The sequence below is a fragment of the Pseudorasbora parva genome, chromosome 1, assembly GCF_024679245.1.
Source record: "Pseudorasbora parva isolate DD20220531a chromosome 1, ASM2467924v1, whole genome shotgun sequence".
In the NCBI taxonomy this organism is placed as follows: domain Eukaryota; kingdom Metazoa; phylum Chordata; class Actinopteri; order Cypriniformes; family Gobionidae; genus Pseudorasbora; species Pseudorasbora parva.
In genome coordinates, this window is record NC_090172.1 from 7,697,530 (window position 1) to 7,719,944 (window position 22,415).

The following is a 22,415-nucleotide window of genomic DNA, read 5'->3' on the forward strand; positions in this document are numbered from 1 at the left end:
CTGAGCTCTTCTGTTTTGTCATTTATAATGGCTTTTTTAGATATGAAAATTGTTAGTGGAGCATGTCCCTGTATGATTTGAATAACACAATTTCCAATCAAACCTGACAAAGAAGGCTGCACACATACAGCCCAGCATGTCAGTAGATCACCCGATAGCTAGAATTATTGAAGGGATTATTGACACTAAGGAGCAAATCAAATCAAATCATGTAAAATAGTAAAATTTTAAAATTTAAAATCACCCCAAAATCAGTGTTGAATGCATGTATTCTGCTGCCAGGCCAATAGTTGGCAATGTCACTTTGTAAATAATCATTATTAGAGTTCAGTACATGGACATCACATACTGTGAGTCTCAAACATCATTGCCTCCTACTGCTTATGTAAATCTCGTGAATCCAAAACATATTTTGTTATATTTTTGAGAACTGAAGTAGGCCTGATGTTTTTGCCTATTTGTATTTCAGATTAGGCTACATCACAGTCACTGCGTAACGTTAGCCTACATTGTGACTAACGTTATATAAACATGCAATATCGTTGACGAAAAAAGACCAGTTTAAAATGTAGACTGAATGACACTTTAAGCAGAACATCTCAAATGGAGATTGCTGAAATGCAGCTTACTTGTTTATTGGTGTTTTCAGATCGTCCGTGCGCGCGAGAGAGCTCACGTGCATATGGTAGCCAGATTGGACATGTTTAGGTAAAAACCGGAGAGTATGCAGGTTTCTTTTATCAGAAAAGCTCTATTTGGGGGATTTAAATTACTGAAATCTGGCAACCGCACGAGTGTGAGCTCTTTCTCGTGCACGTATGATCTGAAAACACCAACAAACAAGTAAGCTGCATTTTTTCAATCTCCATTTGAGATGTTCTGCTTAAAGTGTCATTCAGTCGGTGTTCTGTCAAGACTCACGAGCCGCTTCGCTGAGCTGCTGTGAGCTGCTGAAATAAGCCAATCAGAGCAGAGCTCAACATTAATATTTATGACTCTTCCAAATAAGGCAAAAACAGAGCATTACATCCTAGGGACAATTTATAGGGTTGTAAATGGACCTGTAAAACTGTATCTGGACATTTTTTGCCCTTAAATAAGCCACATACCCTCTTTGTAGATATCAGAGAACAATTTAACATATCATTTCAAATCCTTCTAGGGCACCTTTAAATTCATAGATCCACATTACCACCTGAAAAATGACTTATGACTTATAATAAATGACTTGCAAATCAATTGTTAGAATAAGACTCTATATAGCGCTGTTACCAATCAAATAAAATTATTAACAACAGAATTCATCTTAGCGCTGCAGAGGTGATACAGAAGATGCATATGAATTGGTAAATTACAAATGCATAAATAATGTTGAGGATAATGTTTAAAAATATACAATGAATGTTTGTTAAAGCAATATCATGTTTGCAGTCATGCTCAAATTTGTGAAAACAGCTCTCTTGTTCTTGTGATATTGGTTAATTATATCACATGTTCCAGATCATAAATCCAGATCTCATACAAGAACTTATTGCAACAATATCTTGAATTTTGTGACACAATCCCTCATTAATTTCTAAATCGGCACAATAAATCAATCAAATTAGAAACAAGTTATTGATTGCATATAAGCAGTAAGTTTTACATCCAGTCACATTAAAGGAAGTGTATGTAAGATTGTGGCCAAAACTGGTACTGCAATCACTATCCCCTCTCCCCCTCCCCCTGTCTCGAGGTTGCCAGATATGCTTGCAGGATCCAGCCGGATTTCTAGCTGCAGCTGTGCGGAGCTTCAGGCAAAAACACAACATGTCAACATCAACATCCGTTGAGGGCTGCAACAACAACTTTTAAATGGCAATATCCTGGCCGGACTACTGTTGTCAGTGATATAAGTATTTGAAATTAACATGATTTCTTAATGTCTAGTGACATATCCTGGCCATTTTATGATTCATTGAAATATATTTCTTACATACAGTTCCTTTAATGATCAGACAATGAACTGGCAATTTAGTAATATCCCAGCAGCTGTGTCTTTACCGGTCTTGAAACTAAACCCCTAGTTCTCTTAGTCTGAGACCAAGACAAGACAGAGTACAAATGTGCTCGAAAACTGGTCTCGAGTACTACAACACTACCTAATATACATGTGCATGACACAACCTGATCTCACAGATTTCTGTGAAATCAACACGGGCCCTTAAATCAAAAATCCGTGGTAGTTTCACGGAATCGCCGAAAATTCCGTGATGGGTCCACAGAAGTGATTCCTATGTAAGTCAATGACAGGCAGCATCCGTGGTCCACACACCTTATATGCATCAGTTTGATTCAGTCAGCATAATTTATTTACATTTATTTTTCCCTTCAATCCCTTCCCTAAACCTACCCATTTGTGTATTATTAAAAAAAAACTGGATATAACAAGCATACACAGATACTGCAGGCACAATTTATTCAGAAATTGCTCAGAAAGTGTTCTGAGGCCAAACGATTGATTTCTGTGAAGAAAATCCCCAAAAACGATCAGTAACATCGAGTCCATCCGCTGAATATTAATGCATTTCAACAATTGCCACCGGAAGAAATGTCACGTCAGCTTTGACAGCATGGGCTGTTGTATGTCGCGTGACCAATTGCTTCATTACGTCAGCTTTGATTGTAAAATGCCATTGGCTCTCGTGTGTCTCGTGACCGATCGCGTCATGCTGAAGAGTCATCTGTATCATTTGAATCATAAAAAATATGAGCGAGTGTGTGTGTGGAGCGCGATCATCATTTCAACGATTAAAACATTAAGATCAACTATACATGAAGATATCGTATGACTTCAGAAGACTTGGAATGCAACAGGAGTTAATACTTCTATACTGTTTCTGGTCCATTTTTGCAATAAATACATGTGACTGTACATTTATTTGCCTGTTACGTGTTTTATATTGTTGAGTGTGGTAGGTTTAGGGAAGGAGTGGAGTTAGTTGCTCCGAAATATAAAAGTTATATATAAAAGGCTATAAATATTCATAAAATCATGTCTACTTTTACAAATGCAAATAATTAAATGTGTGTTGGGAATCCGTGTGTGGACCACGGATGCTGCCTGTCATTGACATAGGCATCACTTCCGTGAACCCATTACAGAATTTTTGGCGATTCCGTGAAACTACCACGGATTTTTGATTTATGGGTCCGTGTTGATTTCACAGAATTCTGTGAGACCAGGTTGGCATGACATCACCGGTTTCACAAATTCACATTTTTGTCGTTCACACTGAGACGATAACAATAGGCCTATTGTTTTAAAAAGAGTTGCACTTTGAAACCCGATTTCAAGTTTGCTTTTTTAGGCCCCCAAAACGCTGTTGTTGTGTAAAACTAAAACTTACTCAAGGTTTTCCATTTTTAGTTGAAAAGCGGAACTTAACCTCTACAATCCAGACATGCCTCTTTAAAATGCAGAAATTACGCATGTCTCTGTTTATCTTCCCCATTATAACGCTGTTCTCCATTTTTACATTATCAATCAATGAATTGATTAATACAAAAAAATGTGCATAAAAATATATTTTAAATTAAATTAAATTAAATGAAGCACCCAATAGCTTACACTGGGTTGCTGTGAATAAGAGTGCTGCAAAAGCAGAATTAAAGATTTGGCTCCATTTTAATTTTAAGTGATGTTTTTATTAACAAAATCTGCACGTGCAGAGGATTAAACCTAATTAAACACAAGTGGAGCACTAAGCTAATCAACGATAAGAGATGTGTATATGTATACAGCAGATTTACCTTCTTTCGTTGACCATTTTCATTTTAGCATCCCTCCACCACCCCATAATCTTTACTCTATTTAATTTGATGTAAGTGTGAACTCGTGAATTTAAATTGAATTAGCTACACCCTACAATAAGTTGAATTTGAATCAGAATGACAGGAAGAGGAATTTATTCTTTATAATGTACAAAACACAGGTAATTAATTAAAAGTATTTTCCCACCCTGGTTTACTAATGGATCATTTATTTAATATGATGAAATGTAAAATACAAATTGGTCTATTGTTCTGCCTTGCTTTAAAAACCTTCATTATTCAAAGGCTTTGTCAAGCCAACAACCAGTTTCTGTCTTGCTTAAGAATTATTCACATGAATCTCAGTTAAATTTAATTGTGCTTACTTACATTCAAATTTGAATTGCACATTTATTTGTTACATGTAAAGGCCAAGTATGGTAACTCGTCCTCGGAATTTGTCCTCTGCATTTCACCCATCCAAGTTAGTGCACAGAAATTAGAGGTAGTAAACACACACACACTGCAAACCATGGACACACACCCGGAGCAGTTGACAGCCATTAACCACGGCGCCTGAGGAGTGTTCAGGGGTGTGGTGCCTTGCTCAAGGGCACCTCAGTCATTTCCCTCCGGTATTGAGAATCGAACACGTGACCTTTGGGTTACCAGTCTTGACTCTCTAACCATGAGGCCATGACTGCCCCAATTCTGCATCCTGTTTGCTATGAATTCCAGTTCTGAATAAAAGTTTTGTGCACTCATTTTCTTAATCCATCTGGAGAATATACGAAATATTTTGTTGCATTCTCCTCAGACTTGGCTCAACTGGGATTCATTGAAATCACGCCTCAACTTTCGGAGGAGAGAATGTGTCATTGATTGGCCAACACTAGTGGCCTCTGGTGACAGCTATCAGAACGGTGCTACCTCATCTAGCTCTCATTAGCGAGTGAAAGACAAGCTCTGTGCCTGTGGTTATCTTCACTCTCATGTCTCAGCTCGCCGCTGCGGTTCTGACCTCGTGATACCCTTCCTCTCGTCACACGGCTGTGAGTTGTCGCATGTTGAGTGATCAGCTGTGTGGATCTGCTGTCCTGCTGCGTCTGTGCCTTCGCCTCACTCTGGAGTCGCTTTCATCCCTTCAACACTCCACGTATTCGATGATCTTACACACACCTCTTCCCCCAGCAGTACACCGTGTTCACCCTAGTGCCGTATGATAGCTGAACCTTGTTAAGCTGGTGAGGTACTTGGGTGTGGGTTTTGATGAATACATTATTTTAGAAAGGACCTACGAGCACGTGTGTAGAAAGTGTTGATTAACTTGTTTATTATTTGCTGTTTTATTTACTAATCAATGTATTTTTCTGATCACAGTGATAAACGTTTCTCTGCTTTGGGCTTCGGGGCAAGAATCCCACCTAATTATGAGGTAAAATACCTGTTTTATTGTATATGTGGTCCCTTGTGAAAAAGAAATGTGATTAATTGTCAAACCTTTCTGCATTTTGATTTGTTATTTTGATGATAAGGATGTGTCCTTATCAGTGTTGGGCGTAACTAGTGTAATTTAATTACTTTTTCCCTGAAAAAGAAAAGTAAGAGACTACTCTTATTTATTGTGTAATTTTTAATTACAGTTACTTCACAAGTAATTCATAAATCAATAAATCCTCGCTCAAAGTCTCTCCCGCATTTCGCAATGCTGTGATGGCAGTCCCTGCACGAATAATCTGTAACGGTTTCATTGACACCTTTCTGAAGAGATGTCAACTCCGTATATAAACTTATCACACGTGGCTTCCCCTTACCAGCATAGTGATCTCTCAAAATCTGCAGCGCCTTTCTGCCATCATCCACAGCCTCTCTCATCACAAGTGACAGACTCTTGTCGTCTAATAATTGGATCAGAACTGCATATGCCTCATTTTTACCGTCGTCTTCCACCTCCTCACTATTATCGTCCACGGTAGAGGCGACACCCAATATGGTGGATTTTAAACCCAGAAGACGCAAATGTGCCAGGAACTTTGTTTCCCACAATTCGTAATTCTTTTCCTCTCCATCGAAACATAAACGATTCCATCGGTTCCCAAACTCTTTACTGGGCCCATAACCTGTTGGGGCTGCTATCTCAATAAGAGCTAGGTAAGCGGTACATGACGAAGGAATAAACAGACATTATCTGGCGTTTAGCCTGCACACCTGCACAAGAGAGCAGCGGCCATTTTGATTAATAATAATAATAATACGTTTTATTTATATAGCGCCTTTCCCATACTCAAGGTCGCTGTACACAAAATATAAATATATAAAATATACATACATATACAATATAGGACATAAACAGACAAATATACAGAGGAGAAAAACAATTCTAAGCAGAGAAAGATTGGAACTATTGTAAGAAAAGATATGTTTTTAGTTGAGACTTGAAGGAGGATAGTAACAGTGTCGCATAGAGAAAAGGGGAGGGAATTCCAGAGTTTCGGGGCCACAGCACTGAATGATCTTCCACCCATGGTAGATAGACGGAAACGAGGTACAGTGAGTAGTCTAGAGTCAGATGACCGGAGAGTACGTGGAGGAAAATACCAGTGCAGAATGGGGAGCAAGTCCATACAGACATTTAAAAGTTAACAGTAGAATTTTGTATTGGATGCGGACAGAGACAGGTAGCCAATGAAGATTATAGAGCAAAGGGGTAATGTGGTCCGATTTTTTGACTTGGTGGATGACTCTGGCAGCAGAATTTTGTACATATTGTAGTCTATTGATAGTTTTAGCGGGAAGCCCAATAAGCAGTGAATTACAATAGTCAATACGTGAGATTATTAAAGCATCGATTAGAGTTTCGGTATCTTTAGTGCTGAGAGCTGGTCGTAGTCGGGCGATGTTACGAAGTTGGTAGAATGAAGTCTTGGTAACTGAACTAATATGAGCTTGAAATGTAAGAGCACTAAGTCAAATGTTACGCCTAGATTTTTAACAGTGTGACATGGAATTACTCAGGACCCATCAATTAGAAGACTCAGTTCAGACTTTTTTAGACTGGATGGTGGACCGAATACAGTGACCTCAGTTTTATCGTTATTGAATTTAAGGAAGTTTCTATGAAGCCAGGTTTTAATCTCAGTAATATAGATATTCAATGAGTCCAGGGAGAGAGTGGAGATGGAGCGGGCTGAAATGTAAATTTGCAAGTCATCAGCATAACAATGATAGCTAAGACCATGACTACGGATAATGTGACCTAATGGTAGCAGATAAATATTAAACAGAAGTGGTCCAAGAACAGAGCCTTGAGGAACACCCTGAGAGAGAGAACATGGAGAAGATTTGAAGTTCTGAATATTAATGAAAAATTGTCAATCGGTGAGATACGATAGGAACCATGATAACGCACTACCCGTGATGCCGATTGCAGATAGACGAGAGGTGAGTATATGATGAGATGTAGTATCAAAGGCAGCAGTTAAATCAAGCATGATAAGGATAGTAAGACAACCAGAATCAGCAGACATTAGCAAGTCATTAGTAATTTTTACCAAGGCTGTTTCAGTGCTGTGGCCCGACCGATAGCCAGATTGAAAGGGATCAGGAAGGTTGTTTACAGAGAGATGAGCTTGTAGTTGAGAGGCAACTACTTTTTCAAGCAGCTTTGCAACGAATGTAAGATTAGAAATAGGTCTGAAATTATTCATGACCGAAGAGTCCAGCCCAGGTTTTTTTAAAATAGGAGTGACCGCAGCTGTTTTTAGTGCTAGTGGGACAGAACCAGAAGAAAAAGAACAATTGATCAGATGAGCAGATGAGCATTAATGATTGCACACCTGTGTATGTTACTCCGCCCACTTCATAGAACACATAACTACCCTATAGACTAGAACAATTATATATCTAATACAATAGTGGAATTAACATAAAAAAATGTAAAATCTAACTTTAAAATGCATGTTTTATGTGTCCTTCTCACATTTGTAATACTTTGGTATTACCAGTTAATAAGAGTAACAGATGTAATCATGTCTATCCTTGAAATCGCTTAACTCAAGGTTGATATATGATTTGGAAAGTAATTAGTAATAATGTACTTTATTATATTAATAACAGTATATTTTGTATAATTGCAAGACATAACAAATACTCCTTAATAAAAAGTACACTTTAGCATACTTTAAAAAAGAGTACTTATAGAAGTAATATACTTAATACTATAATATATACTTAATGGGATAGTTACCCAAAAATGAAATTTCCAAATATCGTTCCAAACCTGTAAGACTTTCATTCATCTTCGGAACTCAAATGTAGATCTTTTTAATGAAATCTGAGAGCTTTCTGTCCCTCTATTTGATGCTCTGACAAAGTTCATAAAGAGATCGTAAAACTAATCCATATAAATTGAGCTGTTACATCCAAATTTTCTGAAGCAATTGAACACTTTATGAACAGATTGAATGTAGGCTCTTATTCACAGAATAAGACACTCAACCAAACCTGTGTAACACCTCATTGGTTCTCGTATGTCAAGCAAACTCTCTTGAGCCTTCATTTACCACAATTGATGTAAGTTGATAAATGTTTAAATGTGAATAAAAGCCTAAATTCAATTATGTTCATCATATAAAGGGATCAAGATCAAATTGTGGACTAAATCAATTCATATGGATTAATTTTACGATCTCTTTATTAACTTTTTGAAGCGTCAGTCTGGTAGTTGTGTAGCTGTCAATGGAGGGACAGAAATCTCTCAGAGTTTAAATTATACAAAATGCTTTTTAACCAGTTTTTTTTTAATTGCACTTTTAATATTTGAAGTACACTGCAAGTGCATATTTAGTGCACATCCCTTTCAGAAGTTTGGTGTCAAATTTGTAAATGTGGAAGTATCTGTTATCTTCTGTATTTGATAGGCCGCAGCCCCTGGCACTCCATATCTCACAAGTTATAAGTCATAACTCATTTTATTTTTATTTACAGACTCTCTCTCATGAAACACAAACCTTTACACCAAGAATGGGCTATGCTCACATAATTAAAATAATAACAGCTTGCAAGTAAACTGTCACAGGATTTCATTTTATGGTCTGTTTGTTCAGGCAGATTGCAGTGCTCTAGCTATGAGGTTTATTTCCTTTTCAAAGAAATTTAACAATAATAGTTATATTCAGAATGTCATTGTCAACAAAAGAAAAAATATTTTAATTAAATTAAAGTACCAGAGGGGGTTCACAGTGGTTGTCGTTTACAATGGAACTTCTGTAGGGAGGGTGCTATTTTGTTTTAGCATCATCATCATCGGGTCATTTCATGCATAGTGTTGCAGAAAGTATTATTCTTAGAAACATGCAAATAAGCCAAACATACATTGCATGATTTATTGCCTTCCTTTAACAGCAGGATGTATGACCTTGAATTAGGTTCTTAACCAGAAAACAGGTGTGTAAAAGCATGCTAAACAAGTTGAATAAACAAAACCTTTATGTGTGTTTTTCTTCTCCGAACTACAGGTGTCTCATGACTTTGCCATCAATTTCAACCCAGAGGATGATGAATGTGAAGGTAAGAGTGACAGGCACTTCTCATGGGAGCTGAACAAAGACACTCAGTGATGTTTCTGAAGCTATTGCCACAGACAGTCATAGGAAAAGTTCAGTCGCAAAGAAATATTCTGTCATTATTTACTTTTCCTTTCAGTATCCTTTCAAACTTCATATGAATGTCTTTCTTCCATGGAACACAGAAGGATAAATGTTGAGAAATGGCCAATTTTTTTTAACAAAAAAAAAGGCACATTAAACATTTTACAAACGTGGTCCCATATGACTTTCTCCTGAAGCCATCTGATGCCATCTTTGTGTGAGGAACAGATCAAAATATATGCTGTATTTAAAGAAAATCTTGCCCTCTGCTGTCACCATCCATTAAAATATTATGTGCATTTAAGGCTGAGTCAGGTTTGACATCAATGTGATGCGACCAATCGTCATTGACATCAGGCCGGTGGCATGCCATTCCATCATGACATTAGCCTGGTTAAAACCAGACCGTTCTCAGTAGTAACTGAGTAATGGTCTGGCAAAGCTTCATAGACAAATCATTTCCAAAGGGGCGTCACCAACGGACTAATAGCAATTTGGAAAACCTAATAGCATCTCAGACCGGCTGAAACATTTCGGATTGACGGTCAAACAGAAAACATCTCTGTTCAGCATTTGTATTGTGATTAGAACGCGATGTGCAGTATTTTGAAAAAAAATTTTTTTTGAGGAGTCTTTGGAAAATTGTGTCTCACAAACTTTATTCCGATTCAATCATTTCAGATGTGTTAAGCTAGTTATTTATTTACAATTATTTACAATTTTTACATGACTACCAGATCTAGTGTGAGGAAATAAGCACAGAAAGGCCAGATCCAGAGCTGCTGTGTGTGTTAGCACATGATCACACTCCCCATCCTCCTCATCAAAGTAGCCGGTGTAATCCACATCTGGTAGCCAAATGTTGTTATTTGCTCTGGTTTTAAAGGGGTACTTCAGCGCTGGGAAGATGAATCTGTATTTAAACTGGGTCATCAATGTAGTAGAAATGTGAAATTAATTTTGAATTTGGTGCCTTCTAGACTGAGAAAAGACAGAAAATGTGTTTTTGTCTCATGGGGATGAAAGACTACAATTCCCAGAATGCTTTGGTGCCCTGTGAGGCCACTCCCAAAGACACCTACTGGATTACTGTGACTGAGTTGGAGAAGACACTACAATTAAAAACTGAACGTGTCTGTTCAATATAATGAGTGAGTCACCGCGCGAGTCTCACAGCACTGAGCACTAACTGCAGGAGTCAGATAAATGAGCTGATGAGCTCGTGATGAGAGCTGAGGTAATCGCGACTACACTCCAGGCATACATTCACAACGCGAGTTCAGTCTGGCATGTTTCAGTTCAAGCCTTTGCAAGCTTAACTTTCATAGAAATTAATTTGAGAAGTTAAAAGACTTCCATTGCTCACCATAGCTCTGTTTAAATGAGTGCCTGTAGCTGCGAGCTGAGCTGTGAGTGTGATCTCCATCCCCCATACGTGGGTTCAAAACATGCAGAAATGGCTCCCTCTGCTGGCTGTAGTCTTTAGCCTTTGGCCAAACATTCCTCCTATGATGGAAATAACGTCAAGTTGCGTCATAGGAGCAATTTTTCCAGAAATAAAATGCATAAATCTCTTGTCTCAGGGGGATATGATGGGGAAAAGCACAATCATTTGAATATACTCCAGGGTTTCTACTGATACAAAACCATATGCTAATCGCTGAAGTAACCCTTTAAGGAAAAGGAATAAAGTTGAAATCGCTTAAAACAGACGCGATAGCTGATTTGAATGAGTGATATCCCACAGTGGCATCCTGCTTCACTGTCACTGTGCTGTCGTCGTCGTGTAAAGCCCGCCCCAACGTTTCTGATTGGTGCTGCGATTTCGACGGATTGGAAATGGGTTTGAATGGGCTCTTTGCCAGACTACTTGCAGAGCAAATCTAAATTTGCCGGAAGTTGTCTGGGTTTTCCCAGGCTATCATGACATGGTAAATCTTGTCAAAAGGCATAAGTGTGAATAAAATGGCTGGAAAATCTAGTTTAAAGGTGAAGAATGTTGTTTCTGCAACACTAGTGGCACCTAGCGGAATTAAAAGAATATACAACCTTGCAAATACCCCCTTTTGCACCTCTGGAAACCATCACAAATACACATACTCATCAATACACACGAAAACTCTTACGGGTCTCAACAGGTAAAAGTAGGCTACTTTCAATTAAGCTTCATATTAGGCTAATATTTTTAGCTGTATTGCTATGTGTCATGAGTAAGCAAGGGATAGCGCTTTGTCTATACAGCTAACATGATCATCTCAATTTTAAAGGAACATGCTGACCTTTTGGGACAAGCTTATTCAACGTATCCCCAAGAGTTAGATAAGTCCATACATACCATTCTCATCTCCGTACCATAACTTTGTCTGACGCACCCACTGCTAGCCTAGCTTAGCACAATGACTGGAGATAAACGGCTTCAACCAGTTTAGCCTAGCTTAGCCTAGGCACTGTGTAATATCATCGCGCCGCTGCACTCATGGTACGGCAGCAAAGTTCTTAGATTATTACGCAGGAATGAGAGTCCCTAGCCATATCAGTCTAGAAAATTGCAACTTTTAATTTTCTGTTTTTCTTATTACACGGTGTAACTATACACATCACAACATGTAAAAACACACCATAACAAACAGCTATGTTGGTGTTATTTTGTCACTAATTGAGCAGTAGGCTAGATGGAGCCGTTTACCTCCAGTCTTTATGTCAAGCTAGGCTAGCGGTGGGTGCATCAGACAAAGTTATAGCATGCAAGGAGATGAGAATGGTAGGTATGGATTTATTTAACTCTTTGGGATGAGGTGAATAAGCTAAAGTCCCAAAAGGTTTGTGTGTTCCTTTAATAAACCTGTCCGACATATCTGTTTTCTTTCTGAACCGGAATGCATGATGATGCCGTTTGGTATTGGATTGTCCATTATAGAGCGTTGCATCTCAAAGCCCCATTTGCTTTGACATGTTCATGACCTGTTTAATCTTTGAAGGAGCAGCGAGTTTTGGCTTTATCTTTTGTACCCAAATCTGAATGTTTTTTTTAATGAAACAAATCAGTCATAGGTCCCTAAACACCCTCTGGCTCTGCCTGATACAGTAGCCACAAACTCACAATATAGGTTGAGCTGGAAGGAGATTGACAGATCTGAGTGGACTTTCAACAGGGGTTTCCAACCTTTTTTCATTTGAGAGCTACTTTTACTGCTTTACAATATAATCTCTTAAATAACATATTATTACATATAAATACTAACAGTTCAAAAAGGTTTTGATACATTTTTTTTTAATAAAAATATAAAGCTCACATATTAGCCTTAAATAATAATAAAAAAAGATAAATGACTGTAATTGTATCTGCTCCATAAACAAGGGTATCTTATTACCAGAAGTGTTAAAGGCCCACTGAAGTGCCTTGAAACGCGCCGCATTATTCAATGTGTTGCCATAATTTCCCCTGAAACGGATCCAGTTGTTAGCAGCTCCTCCCCTTTTTTGAAACAGGTAATAGCATTTGGTTAATATACAGTTTGACTAGAGCGGACCTAGTCCTCTAACACTGTTTACCATCATAATCTCCTCCATATCACTTTGAAATGCAGCATTCTGTGCAGAATTCAAATGGGTCCGTTTTGTTTTGTTGTCTCCGCAGACTCGCGCATATGATCCGTGAGTTGTGTCTAGTCTAAATTTAGACCAGAGCCTTTGGTGTGCGTGCGCTGCTGCGGTGCGTGAAACTAACGTGAAAACAGACTTCATTCACCTCAACTGAAAGCATATTTACACTGAACTATTTCCTATCACATATATAGAGTAAATCTGACCGATTTCAGCTGCAGCTTCAGCAGTGTAGGGGGCGGGCTTTAGATTCTAGAGAGCATTTTGATTGGACAGAAGATTTGGTAAGAAGGTGAAGTCTTTAAGGGTGCGTTCACACTTGTCATGTTTGGTTCGATTAAAACGAACCCTGGTGCGATTGCTCGGTTAGTGCGGTTCATTTGGACATATGTGAACGCTGCCACCCGAACCCTGGTGCGCACTAAACAAGCGGACCGAGACCGCTAAAAAGATGGGTCTCGGTCCGCTTCCAAACGAACTCTGGTGCGGTTCGATTGATATATGAACGCAACACGGACCAAAGACATGCAAACGAACCAAAAACCGGACGTAATATCACAAGATGCGAGGCATAGTCAGCTGATTTGACGACGCGGAAAGATCGGTGTATCCAAAATGAGTAACGTTAACGTTAGAGGGCAAACGTGGAGCAACGAGGAGGTGCCTAATCAATATTTGGTCAGACGAGCGTTTCGAAAATGCTAGAAAAAATGCACAAAAAGCCTGGTTTATAATACCTGGTTTTTCTAATCAAATGTTGCCCATACAGGCGACAGAACGGCCGTCTCTTTTGCATAAGAGATGCCGATGCTCGTCTCTTTTCTGCACAACGGAGGAAATCCTGCTGCTGTTTTGAATGTTTTGAACATTTTATGAGCTCTTCATGAGTTCTCAGCCGGTAAAAATAATGCCATTTGTACACGCATACAATGACCGCGTTTAATCCAGCACACAGCGTTGTTTTGAATGTTTTGAACATTTTGAACATTTTATGAGCTCTTCATGAGTTCTCAGCTGCTAAAAATAATGCCATATGTACACGCATAAAATGACCGTGTGTAATCCAGCACACAGCATTGATTTGAATGTTCGGTAAGCAAGCTCCTGCGTCATATAAGCCGACCAATCAGGTTGTGAGTGTCTCCCTATGCCTTTGGTTCGGTAACTTTAGGTTCGCTGTTAAAAATTCCAGTGTGAACGTTATGCGGACCAGGACTATATGTTTTGTTTTTGTTTTTTGGTCCGGACCAAACGAACCAAACTAACCGAACTACAAGTGTGAACGCACCCTAAGGCTAACACAGTCATACTAAAAGCTAAAAAACACTTCAATTTTGATTTCAGTGGGCCTTTAAGATTTTTAGAATGTGCATTAGCATATTTTACATCTTTCTTTTGAAATTAACAGTATAAATTCAGCATGATTTTGACATTGTTGGAACAATAAAGGCAGACAGACTGAATGAAATGTAAATCCAATCTCTGTCAGTAGGTGGGGCTTATGGAACAGCAGAAATAGAGCCGTTTTCCCGGTAACCTCTGTAAACACTGCACTTTATTAGGCATCACATTGAGAGAAGAGGAAAAGAAAATGCAATTGAAACTTTTCTTTAGACAGTTGGTTCCCCCTTAGAGATCGGCTACATTATAAAAAAAAAAAAATCTTTATTTTTTTTTATTTTTTTTTTTTCAAATAACGTCTCACAGCAATCATCAGTCATGTTTTTACGCAGAACGAAACCTACGCTGCATGCTGTGCCTCCGTGAGACTCCTGCTAACTTTGCTTAATCTTGCTTGATTGAAACTTTGACATCCCTATTTTTTCTTTTGTTTTATTGTTTTCTGTTATATTGTAATTACATTTGCATGTTCATAAATAAATGAAAATAATAACATCAAAGCTGATATGTCAAGCCTGATTTGCATTGGAGGGGGTGGGACACCTGTCTATATTATCTCACTCTGATTAGATGAAAAGTCTTGGTGAGCTACCTCAAATATATTCTCACGTAGCCAGACCTTCAGACGGGGTGAGAAGGTCTGGACTTTCTCGCAGCTTTCATTGTTCTAGGACCACCCAAGAGGACGTTTGACTGACATGTAATGCAACCAATCATGTTTGTTCCACGTATGCTTAGAGGTGTGAAAATGTAAATTTGATGTCCCTATAATAAGAGACCAGTCTTTATCTATAAATGATTCATTCATGAACGTTGTGTAAGTTTACTGCAGTAATGGATCCACGATCTTGATCCTGATTAGCGCTCATTGTCAGAGCTGAAAACACGACGCATTCTTCTTCCTCGAGAGTTTGGCTTCACGGCATTTGTTTCAAAGTGGATCGTTAAAGAACACAACACACACATCTTGCGGACAGCCGGTAGATTTCCACCAATCAGATGATGACTTCGAAACTGTTTCCAGAAAATTGTGCCATATGTATCAGACGTTCAGCCAATGGTCCATGCGTGCCGACGTGATGCCTGAGGCTGAGAGTACCTCAAATAAAGCCACAAGCTTTTAACCTGCATTATTTCAAATGTAAGCTGCTAACTGCGTTTGGAAACTGGTAGCTGGTTTCTAGCTAGTCCATACTAGTCATGTTGGACGATCTTGGGCTAGCAACAAAGCAGACCAGCTCAATGTGGTTAAGATGGTTTTTAGACCAAATATTGTCCAGCTGATGACTAGACTGAACAAATGTTCCAAAACGTAAACACGCCAGTTTAAGCAAGATTTTCTAGCAGGGATTACAAAATGTCTATTACTCACGCATATCATGTTATAATGCTCATTAGCAACTCCGACCCCCCCAGTTGAGCATTCCTCAACATTTTTGCTTTTGAGTTTCACAGAAGATGAAAAGACACATGGTTTTGGAACGACATGAGGGTGAGTAAATAATGACCGAATTTTAATTTCCGTGTGAACAATTCCTTTAACACTCAAAGAGAATGCGTGAGGATTGTGGAAAATATTGGGCTTGCTTCAGTCCTTTCACATTTCACGTCTATCTACTGATTTGATCCCAAAATCTGTTGCTTTTGCTGCCAATACTTCAGTACTGCTCCCAAAACCCCACTGAGACTGAGAGAGAAATACAAATAAGCCTTCAAAACAGAAGTGATAGCCGTGTCCCCTCTCTCTCTGATCAGAGATCCAGGGGGTCGTGGAAGCCTACCAAAACTGCCTGCCCAAGATCCAGCTCTACGGTCCCACTAATGTGGCTCCCATCATCAACAGAATAGCTAAACTGGCAGCTGGGAAAGAACCCATCAAAGACGCTTCTGTGAGTATCTTCTATTTCTCTCTTCTATGGGGCGGCATGTAGGTTGTCTGTAAACCGGAAGGTTGGTGGTTCGATCCCCGGTTCCACCTGAACAAGTGTCGAGGTGTCCATGAGCAAGACACCAAACCCTAGCTGCTCTCATCACCGTCGGTGTAGGAATGGTTGAATGTAAGGCATAATGTAATGGATGGCCGTAGGGTAAAAGCGCTATATAAATGCAGTCCATTCTGTTTATGGCACTGCACTGAAGGTGAAATTCAATAAAAATGAACACTGGAATCACTAAAGGAATTATGCAATCAGGTAATGGCAAAAACATGGCCACTAAAGTGTTGCTGGTGGCAATTTACATGGAAGTAAAAGTATTTAATTGTAGATAAAACAAAGATTACTAGAGTACATTTTACAAAAACATACCAGTCTTTCTAATTTCAAAATTTCATTCAATGTATTACTTGAGTTTCTGTGATTATTCTTTACAAATTTCGAAGTGAATTTTCTACTCCCCAAGCAGGCACTATAACATGCATTGTAATGCACATCTGGATAGGTGCTTCTTCATTATTTGAGAAATTGCTTGTACCATGATCTCTCAAAAATGTACACAAACATACTTTTAAAAATGTAATTAATTAACCACCAGCTTTCTATGGGCAGTAATTCTGGATGTGGTTAACACTTTATTTTACAGTGTTCTTGTTACACGTTACATGTAGTTACTCAGTAATTACTATAAATTGTGCATAATTAAATGTGAGTAACCCAAAGCCAAACCCTAACCCTAACCATACCATACAGTAAGTACATGCAGTTCATTATTATTACTCAGTAATGAAATGTACAATTATAGTCTAAAACTGGCACATTAAAAGAATATCTGATACTCTGATAAATCCAGATGCAGACAGAGAAACACAGTTTAAGCCTAATTTAGATGTAACTTAGGGATGCATGATATATCGGCCACCATATCGGTTATGGTATATGTTCATTTTTAATGTTATATTTATCGGTTCAATAAGAAAATATTGCTGATAAATAATGGATTACAACCCCAAATCAGAAAAAGTTGGGACAGTATGGAATGTGCAAATAAAATAAAAAAGAAGTGATTTCTAAAATTACTTTGACTTGTATTTCATTGCAGACAATATGAACACAAAATATTTCATGTTTTGTCTGGTCAACTTCATGTCATTTGTAAATATGCATCCTTTCCTGTCATTTAGACCTGTAACACATTTCAAAAAAAGTTGGGACTGTAAAGCATTTACCACTTTGTAATGTTGCCATTCCTTTTCACAACACTTAAAAGACGTTTAGGGACTGAAGACACCAAGTGATGAAGTGTTTCAGGTGTAATTTTGTCCCATTCTTCCTGCAAACAAGTCTTAAGGTGGACAACAGTACGGGGTCTTCGTTGTCGCATTTTGCGCTTCAAAATGCGCCACACATTCTCTATTGGAGACAGATCGGGACTGCAGGCAGGCCAGTCAAGTACCCGTACCCTCTTCCTCCGCAGCCAGGACTTTAATGTGTGCAGAATGTGGTTTTGCATTGTCTTGTTGAAATATGCATGGACGTCCCTGGAAAAGATATCTTCTTGAAGGCAGCATATTATGCTCCAAAATCTCTGTACTTTTCAGCATTAATGGTGCCTTCACAGAAGTGCAAGTTACCTTTGCCAAGGGCACTGACACAACCCTATACCATGACAGACCCTGGCTTTTGGACTTGTTGCTGGTAACAGTCTGGATGATCCTTTTCTTCTTTGGTCCGGAGCACACGCCGTCCATTCCTCCCAAAAAATACCTGAAATACTGATTCATCTGACCACAGTACACATTTCCACTGTGTGATGGTCCATCCCAGATGCCTCCGAGCCCAGAGAAGTCGACGGCGCTTCTGGACACTGTTAACATAAGGCTTCCTTTTGGCACAGTACAGTTTTAACTGGCATTTGTGGATGTAACTACGTATTGTGGTACTTGACAAAGGTTTGCCAAAGTAGTCCTGAGCCCATGTGGTGATATCGCTTATAGATGACGATTCTTGATGCAGTGCCGCCTGAGGGATCGGAGATCACGGTTGTTCAGCTTAGGCTTGTGGCCTTGTCCTTTATGCACTGAAATTCCTCCAGATTCCTTGAATCTTGTAATTATGTTATGCACTGTTGAATGTGAAATATCCAAATCTCTTCCTATCTTTCTTAGAGGAACATTGTTTTTAAACATTTCAATAATTTTCTCACGTATTTGTTGGCAAACTGGCGATCCTCGGCCCATCTTTGCTCCTAAAGGATTAGATCTTTCTTGGATGCTGCTTTTGTACCAAATCATAATTTCAATCACCTGTTGACATCACCTGTTTCAAATCACATCATTATTTAACCGTTTTACCTCATTACTAGCCCTAAATTGCTCCTGTCCCAACTTTTTTTGAAATGTGTTGCAGGTCTGAATGACAGGAAAGGATGCATATTTACAAATGACATGAAGTTGACCAGACAAAACATGAAATATTTTGTGTTCATATTGTCTGCAATGAAATACAAGTCAAAGTAAATTTAGAAATCACTACTTTCTTTTTTTATTTGCGTTTTCCAAACTGTCCCAACTTTTTCTGATTTGGGGTTGTATTTCCTTCTGCTGACACACTTTAGCTATGTTGTTCACCTTGATGGTTTTGAATTGCTTGAAATATAATTGGAATCACTTTAAAAAAAGAGAAAAGAAAATATAGTTAAAGGGTTACTTCACCCAAAAATAACAACTTATATGATGGGCCGATTTCAAACCACCGCTTCATAAAGCCTCGGAGCATTTCGAATCAGCATTTCGGATCGCCAAAGTCACGTGATTTCAGCAGTTCGGCGTTTTGACACGTGATCCGAATCATGAATCAATGCCCTGATACATTAAGCTCTGAACTTTCAAGAAGCTGTGTTTTGAAATCGGCCCATCACTATATAAGTTGTTATTTCGTTTTTTTGCGCACAAAACCTATTCTCGCCGCTTCATAAAATGATTGTAGAGTCACTGTAGTGAGATGGGCTTTGTAACGACGTCTTTAGTGCCTTAATTTGTCTTGAGAGAGGAAATGACATTGGTGTCATTGAAGGACTTTCTGAGATATCAGATTTCAACAAAAATATCTTCATTTGTGTTCCGAAGATGAACGTTCAACGTTCAATGAACGTTCAAAATGAGGTTTTACGGGGTTTCGAACGGTATGAGGGTGGGGAATTAATGACAGAATTTTCACTTTTGGGTGAACTAACCCTTTAAGTGCAAATGGTAAGTCATATAGGTTCAATAAAATTATGAGAACATCATTATAATTGTGTGCTTGAGACTTGGATTTCAATGGTAAGACTTTTGTTTTTGTGATCAGGCTCTCATAAATTAAATTTTTTTTTAGATTGATCGGCCAATATATCAGTTATCGGCTTTCAAATCAAAAGAATTACTGTATCTGCCAAAATTTTAAAATATGCCGAAATATCGGTGCGTTTTTATTGCATATATGCAACTACTAGTCATTAGAGTATTAGTAGACCGTCTGCTTAATGTCTGCTAACACAACTGTGATGCTCCTCCAACAGAGACTCCACTGACTATAAGTAACTTTACAACTATGTGTCAACTTATTCTACTAACCCTAACTACCTTTACTAATACTCTAATGAGAGTTAGTACAATTTTGAACATGTATACAATGAAAGGTGATACAATACAGCCATCCAAATTGAATATTAAATCAGACTGTGTGTATTTTTCATTCATAAAGTTCAAACTTTAGGCTATGTCTACATTTGAAAATGGCGTTTTCATTTCAAGCTGCTCTCCTTCCACATTAGTTTTTCCAGTTTCTCATCCACACTGAAATGTCAGAAAACACTAAATTCACCTTACTGTGCATGCGTAAAACCTCGTAAAAGCACACTGAAATGAGAATTAAGTTCTTCTGACAGGATCATTTTATTTAGCAAAATACCTCAGCATTCCAGGTCCCGCAAACTCAGTCACCATTATCATGTTGTGCTGCAGGACAGCCATTGCGAGTCATATTTGCAGGACTGAGATATGAAGTGTACAAAATAACATATCTTTAGCACTACTAAGAATACTAGTATAGAATACTAATATAAGCATAGCTATCTATGGGTACAATATGTGTCACATGACTATACATGCGTCATTATTTTCGAATACCTCAGTTTTCACAGTCCATACAACACTTACTAATTTATTCACTTGGGAGAGCGTTTTCTAAAAGCAAAATTTTTGTAGCACAAAAATACCATCTTAGTGTGGATGGAAAGCCAAAACAGAGAAAATTATGAGTTTTCAAACTAAAACATGTAGTGTGTGGACAAGACCTTGGTCACACTGGCTTTACACACCCACCATGCTGTTATATCAGATGGTCATTAAAAACCCCTTTTTATCTTTGTTGGATAATTAGTCTAACTAATATTTTCAGCTTATATTATTCAATGGAGTTCATTATTTGTGTCTTTCTAAATTGGGTATAATGGCTTTGAGTTAATTTCATCATGCAAATAGCAGAGCACTTTCCAGATTTGCATTGAAAAGACATTGAAAAGTTTGTATTTTCAATAATATTCATTTCAAAGTAAGAAGTTATGATTTAATTTAAGATTTAATGTAAAAATTCTTGGTGAAATATGCAGGTGAAGTTCTTTTAGTTTCTGAACTGGAGGTGAAATGTGAATAAGAAACTGAATGCACTGAAATGCAGCTCTCTGAAGGGTCTTAATGAATCTCCCCCCTGCTTCGTGTCCTTGGTTTGTGCACATGACCTTAGAAATGTAGTCCAAATAAAACGTTTTATAGCTGATTATCTTGAGGGCTGTTTTGGTAATTAACGCAACTACAATCAATTTAGAATTCAATGAATTCACTTTACGTGGTCTCGGGTCAAATATTTGCCCTCAAGCGTAGCAATTTCATCGCTGTCGTCTATGCACAATGTCCTTGTGATGATCTTAATCTATTATTTAATCTTAGATCACCCCTTCCCCAAAAGTGATCGTTTTTCAGTAAATGAGCTCAGTGAGATCAATGTTCGGAAACCAGGCCATTCACTCAAACTGGAGACTTTGCATGTTTAATGTTGGCCGGACCCCTGGGATGTTCAGGCCAGTAAATATTGCTAATTTTAGCCCAGTGACTGCCTATTTTAGAATGTATCTAATATTCTGTTTATTACTACTGAGGAAATTAAAAGGAACAGGTCGCCCATAAATTACAATTCTTTTGTTTTATTTTCTCCTGCTCATGTTGTTGTCTTCTGCACAACACAAAATCTTTCATAGATTTGCACTTTAATTTTTTATTACGCTGAAAAAATAATACAGGTTAAGAACAACATGGGGCTTTTTCCGTAAAATGAAATGCTTAGTGGATGAGCTCCAGACATGTTTATTACAATGTAAAGTAAAAATAAAACAAAATACCTGATGACAACCCTTTTCTCTGCCAGCTATATCATATCCTGCTGATCCTCACAGACGGGGTGGTCACAGACATGGCCGACACACGGGAGGCCATCGTTCGCGCCTCATACCAGCCTATGTCCATCATCATAGTAGGAGTGGGAAACGCAGACTTCACGGACATGCAGATCCTTGATGGAGATGATGGAGTCCTGCGCTCACCCAAAGGGGAACCCGTCTTGAGGGACATCGTCCAGTTTGTGCCCTTCAGAGACTTTAAAACGGTCAGTTTTTGTTGGTCACTGGGAATTTGCAAATGAAGGTTAATGTGCTATTGTTGAGCCTGCATCTCAGAAAAAGGGGATCTGTGTATAACTTTAAAGTAAAAAAAAAATGCTTAGTTACATTTTAAGAAATATATTATTTGTATATGTTTGCAATAAAAAGCAAACACATATCAAGTTATACAGCAGTTTTTTTAATCCTCACCCTATTAAAAACTTTAGGTTAAGTAATTAAGTCTGTTTCCACCAGAATAAAACATACAAATAAATGGCCCGCTTTATATTAGGTGGCCTTAAGTACTATGTACTTACATCAAAAAATAAGTACAATGTACTT

General features: G+C 38.2%; 1 protein-coding gene across 2 annotated transcripts in view; it reads left to right on the forward strand.

Annotated features, from left to right (window-relative positions):
- The window catches only part of cpne7 (copine VII), a 98,327-nt gene that overhangs the window by 65,319 nt on the left and 10,593 nt on the right, over positions 1 to 22,415 (forward strand). For both annotated transcript variants that reach the window (XM_067415203.1, XM_067415292.1), the window contains exons 12-15: positions 5,173 to 5,227; positions 9,309 to 9,360; positions 16,200 to 16,333; positions 21,842 to 22,078. In XM_067415203.1, coding sequence (XP_067271304.1) covers positions 5,173 to 5,227; positions 9,309 to 9,360; positions 16,200 to 16,333; positions 21,842 to 22,078 — 478 coding nt within the window. The remainder of the gene's footprint in view (positions 1 to 5,172; positions 5,228 to 9,308; positions 9,361 to 16,199; positions 16,334 to 21,841; positions 22,079 to 22,415) is intronic.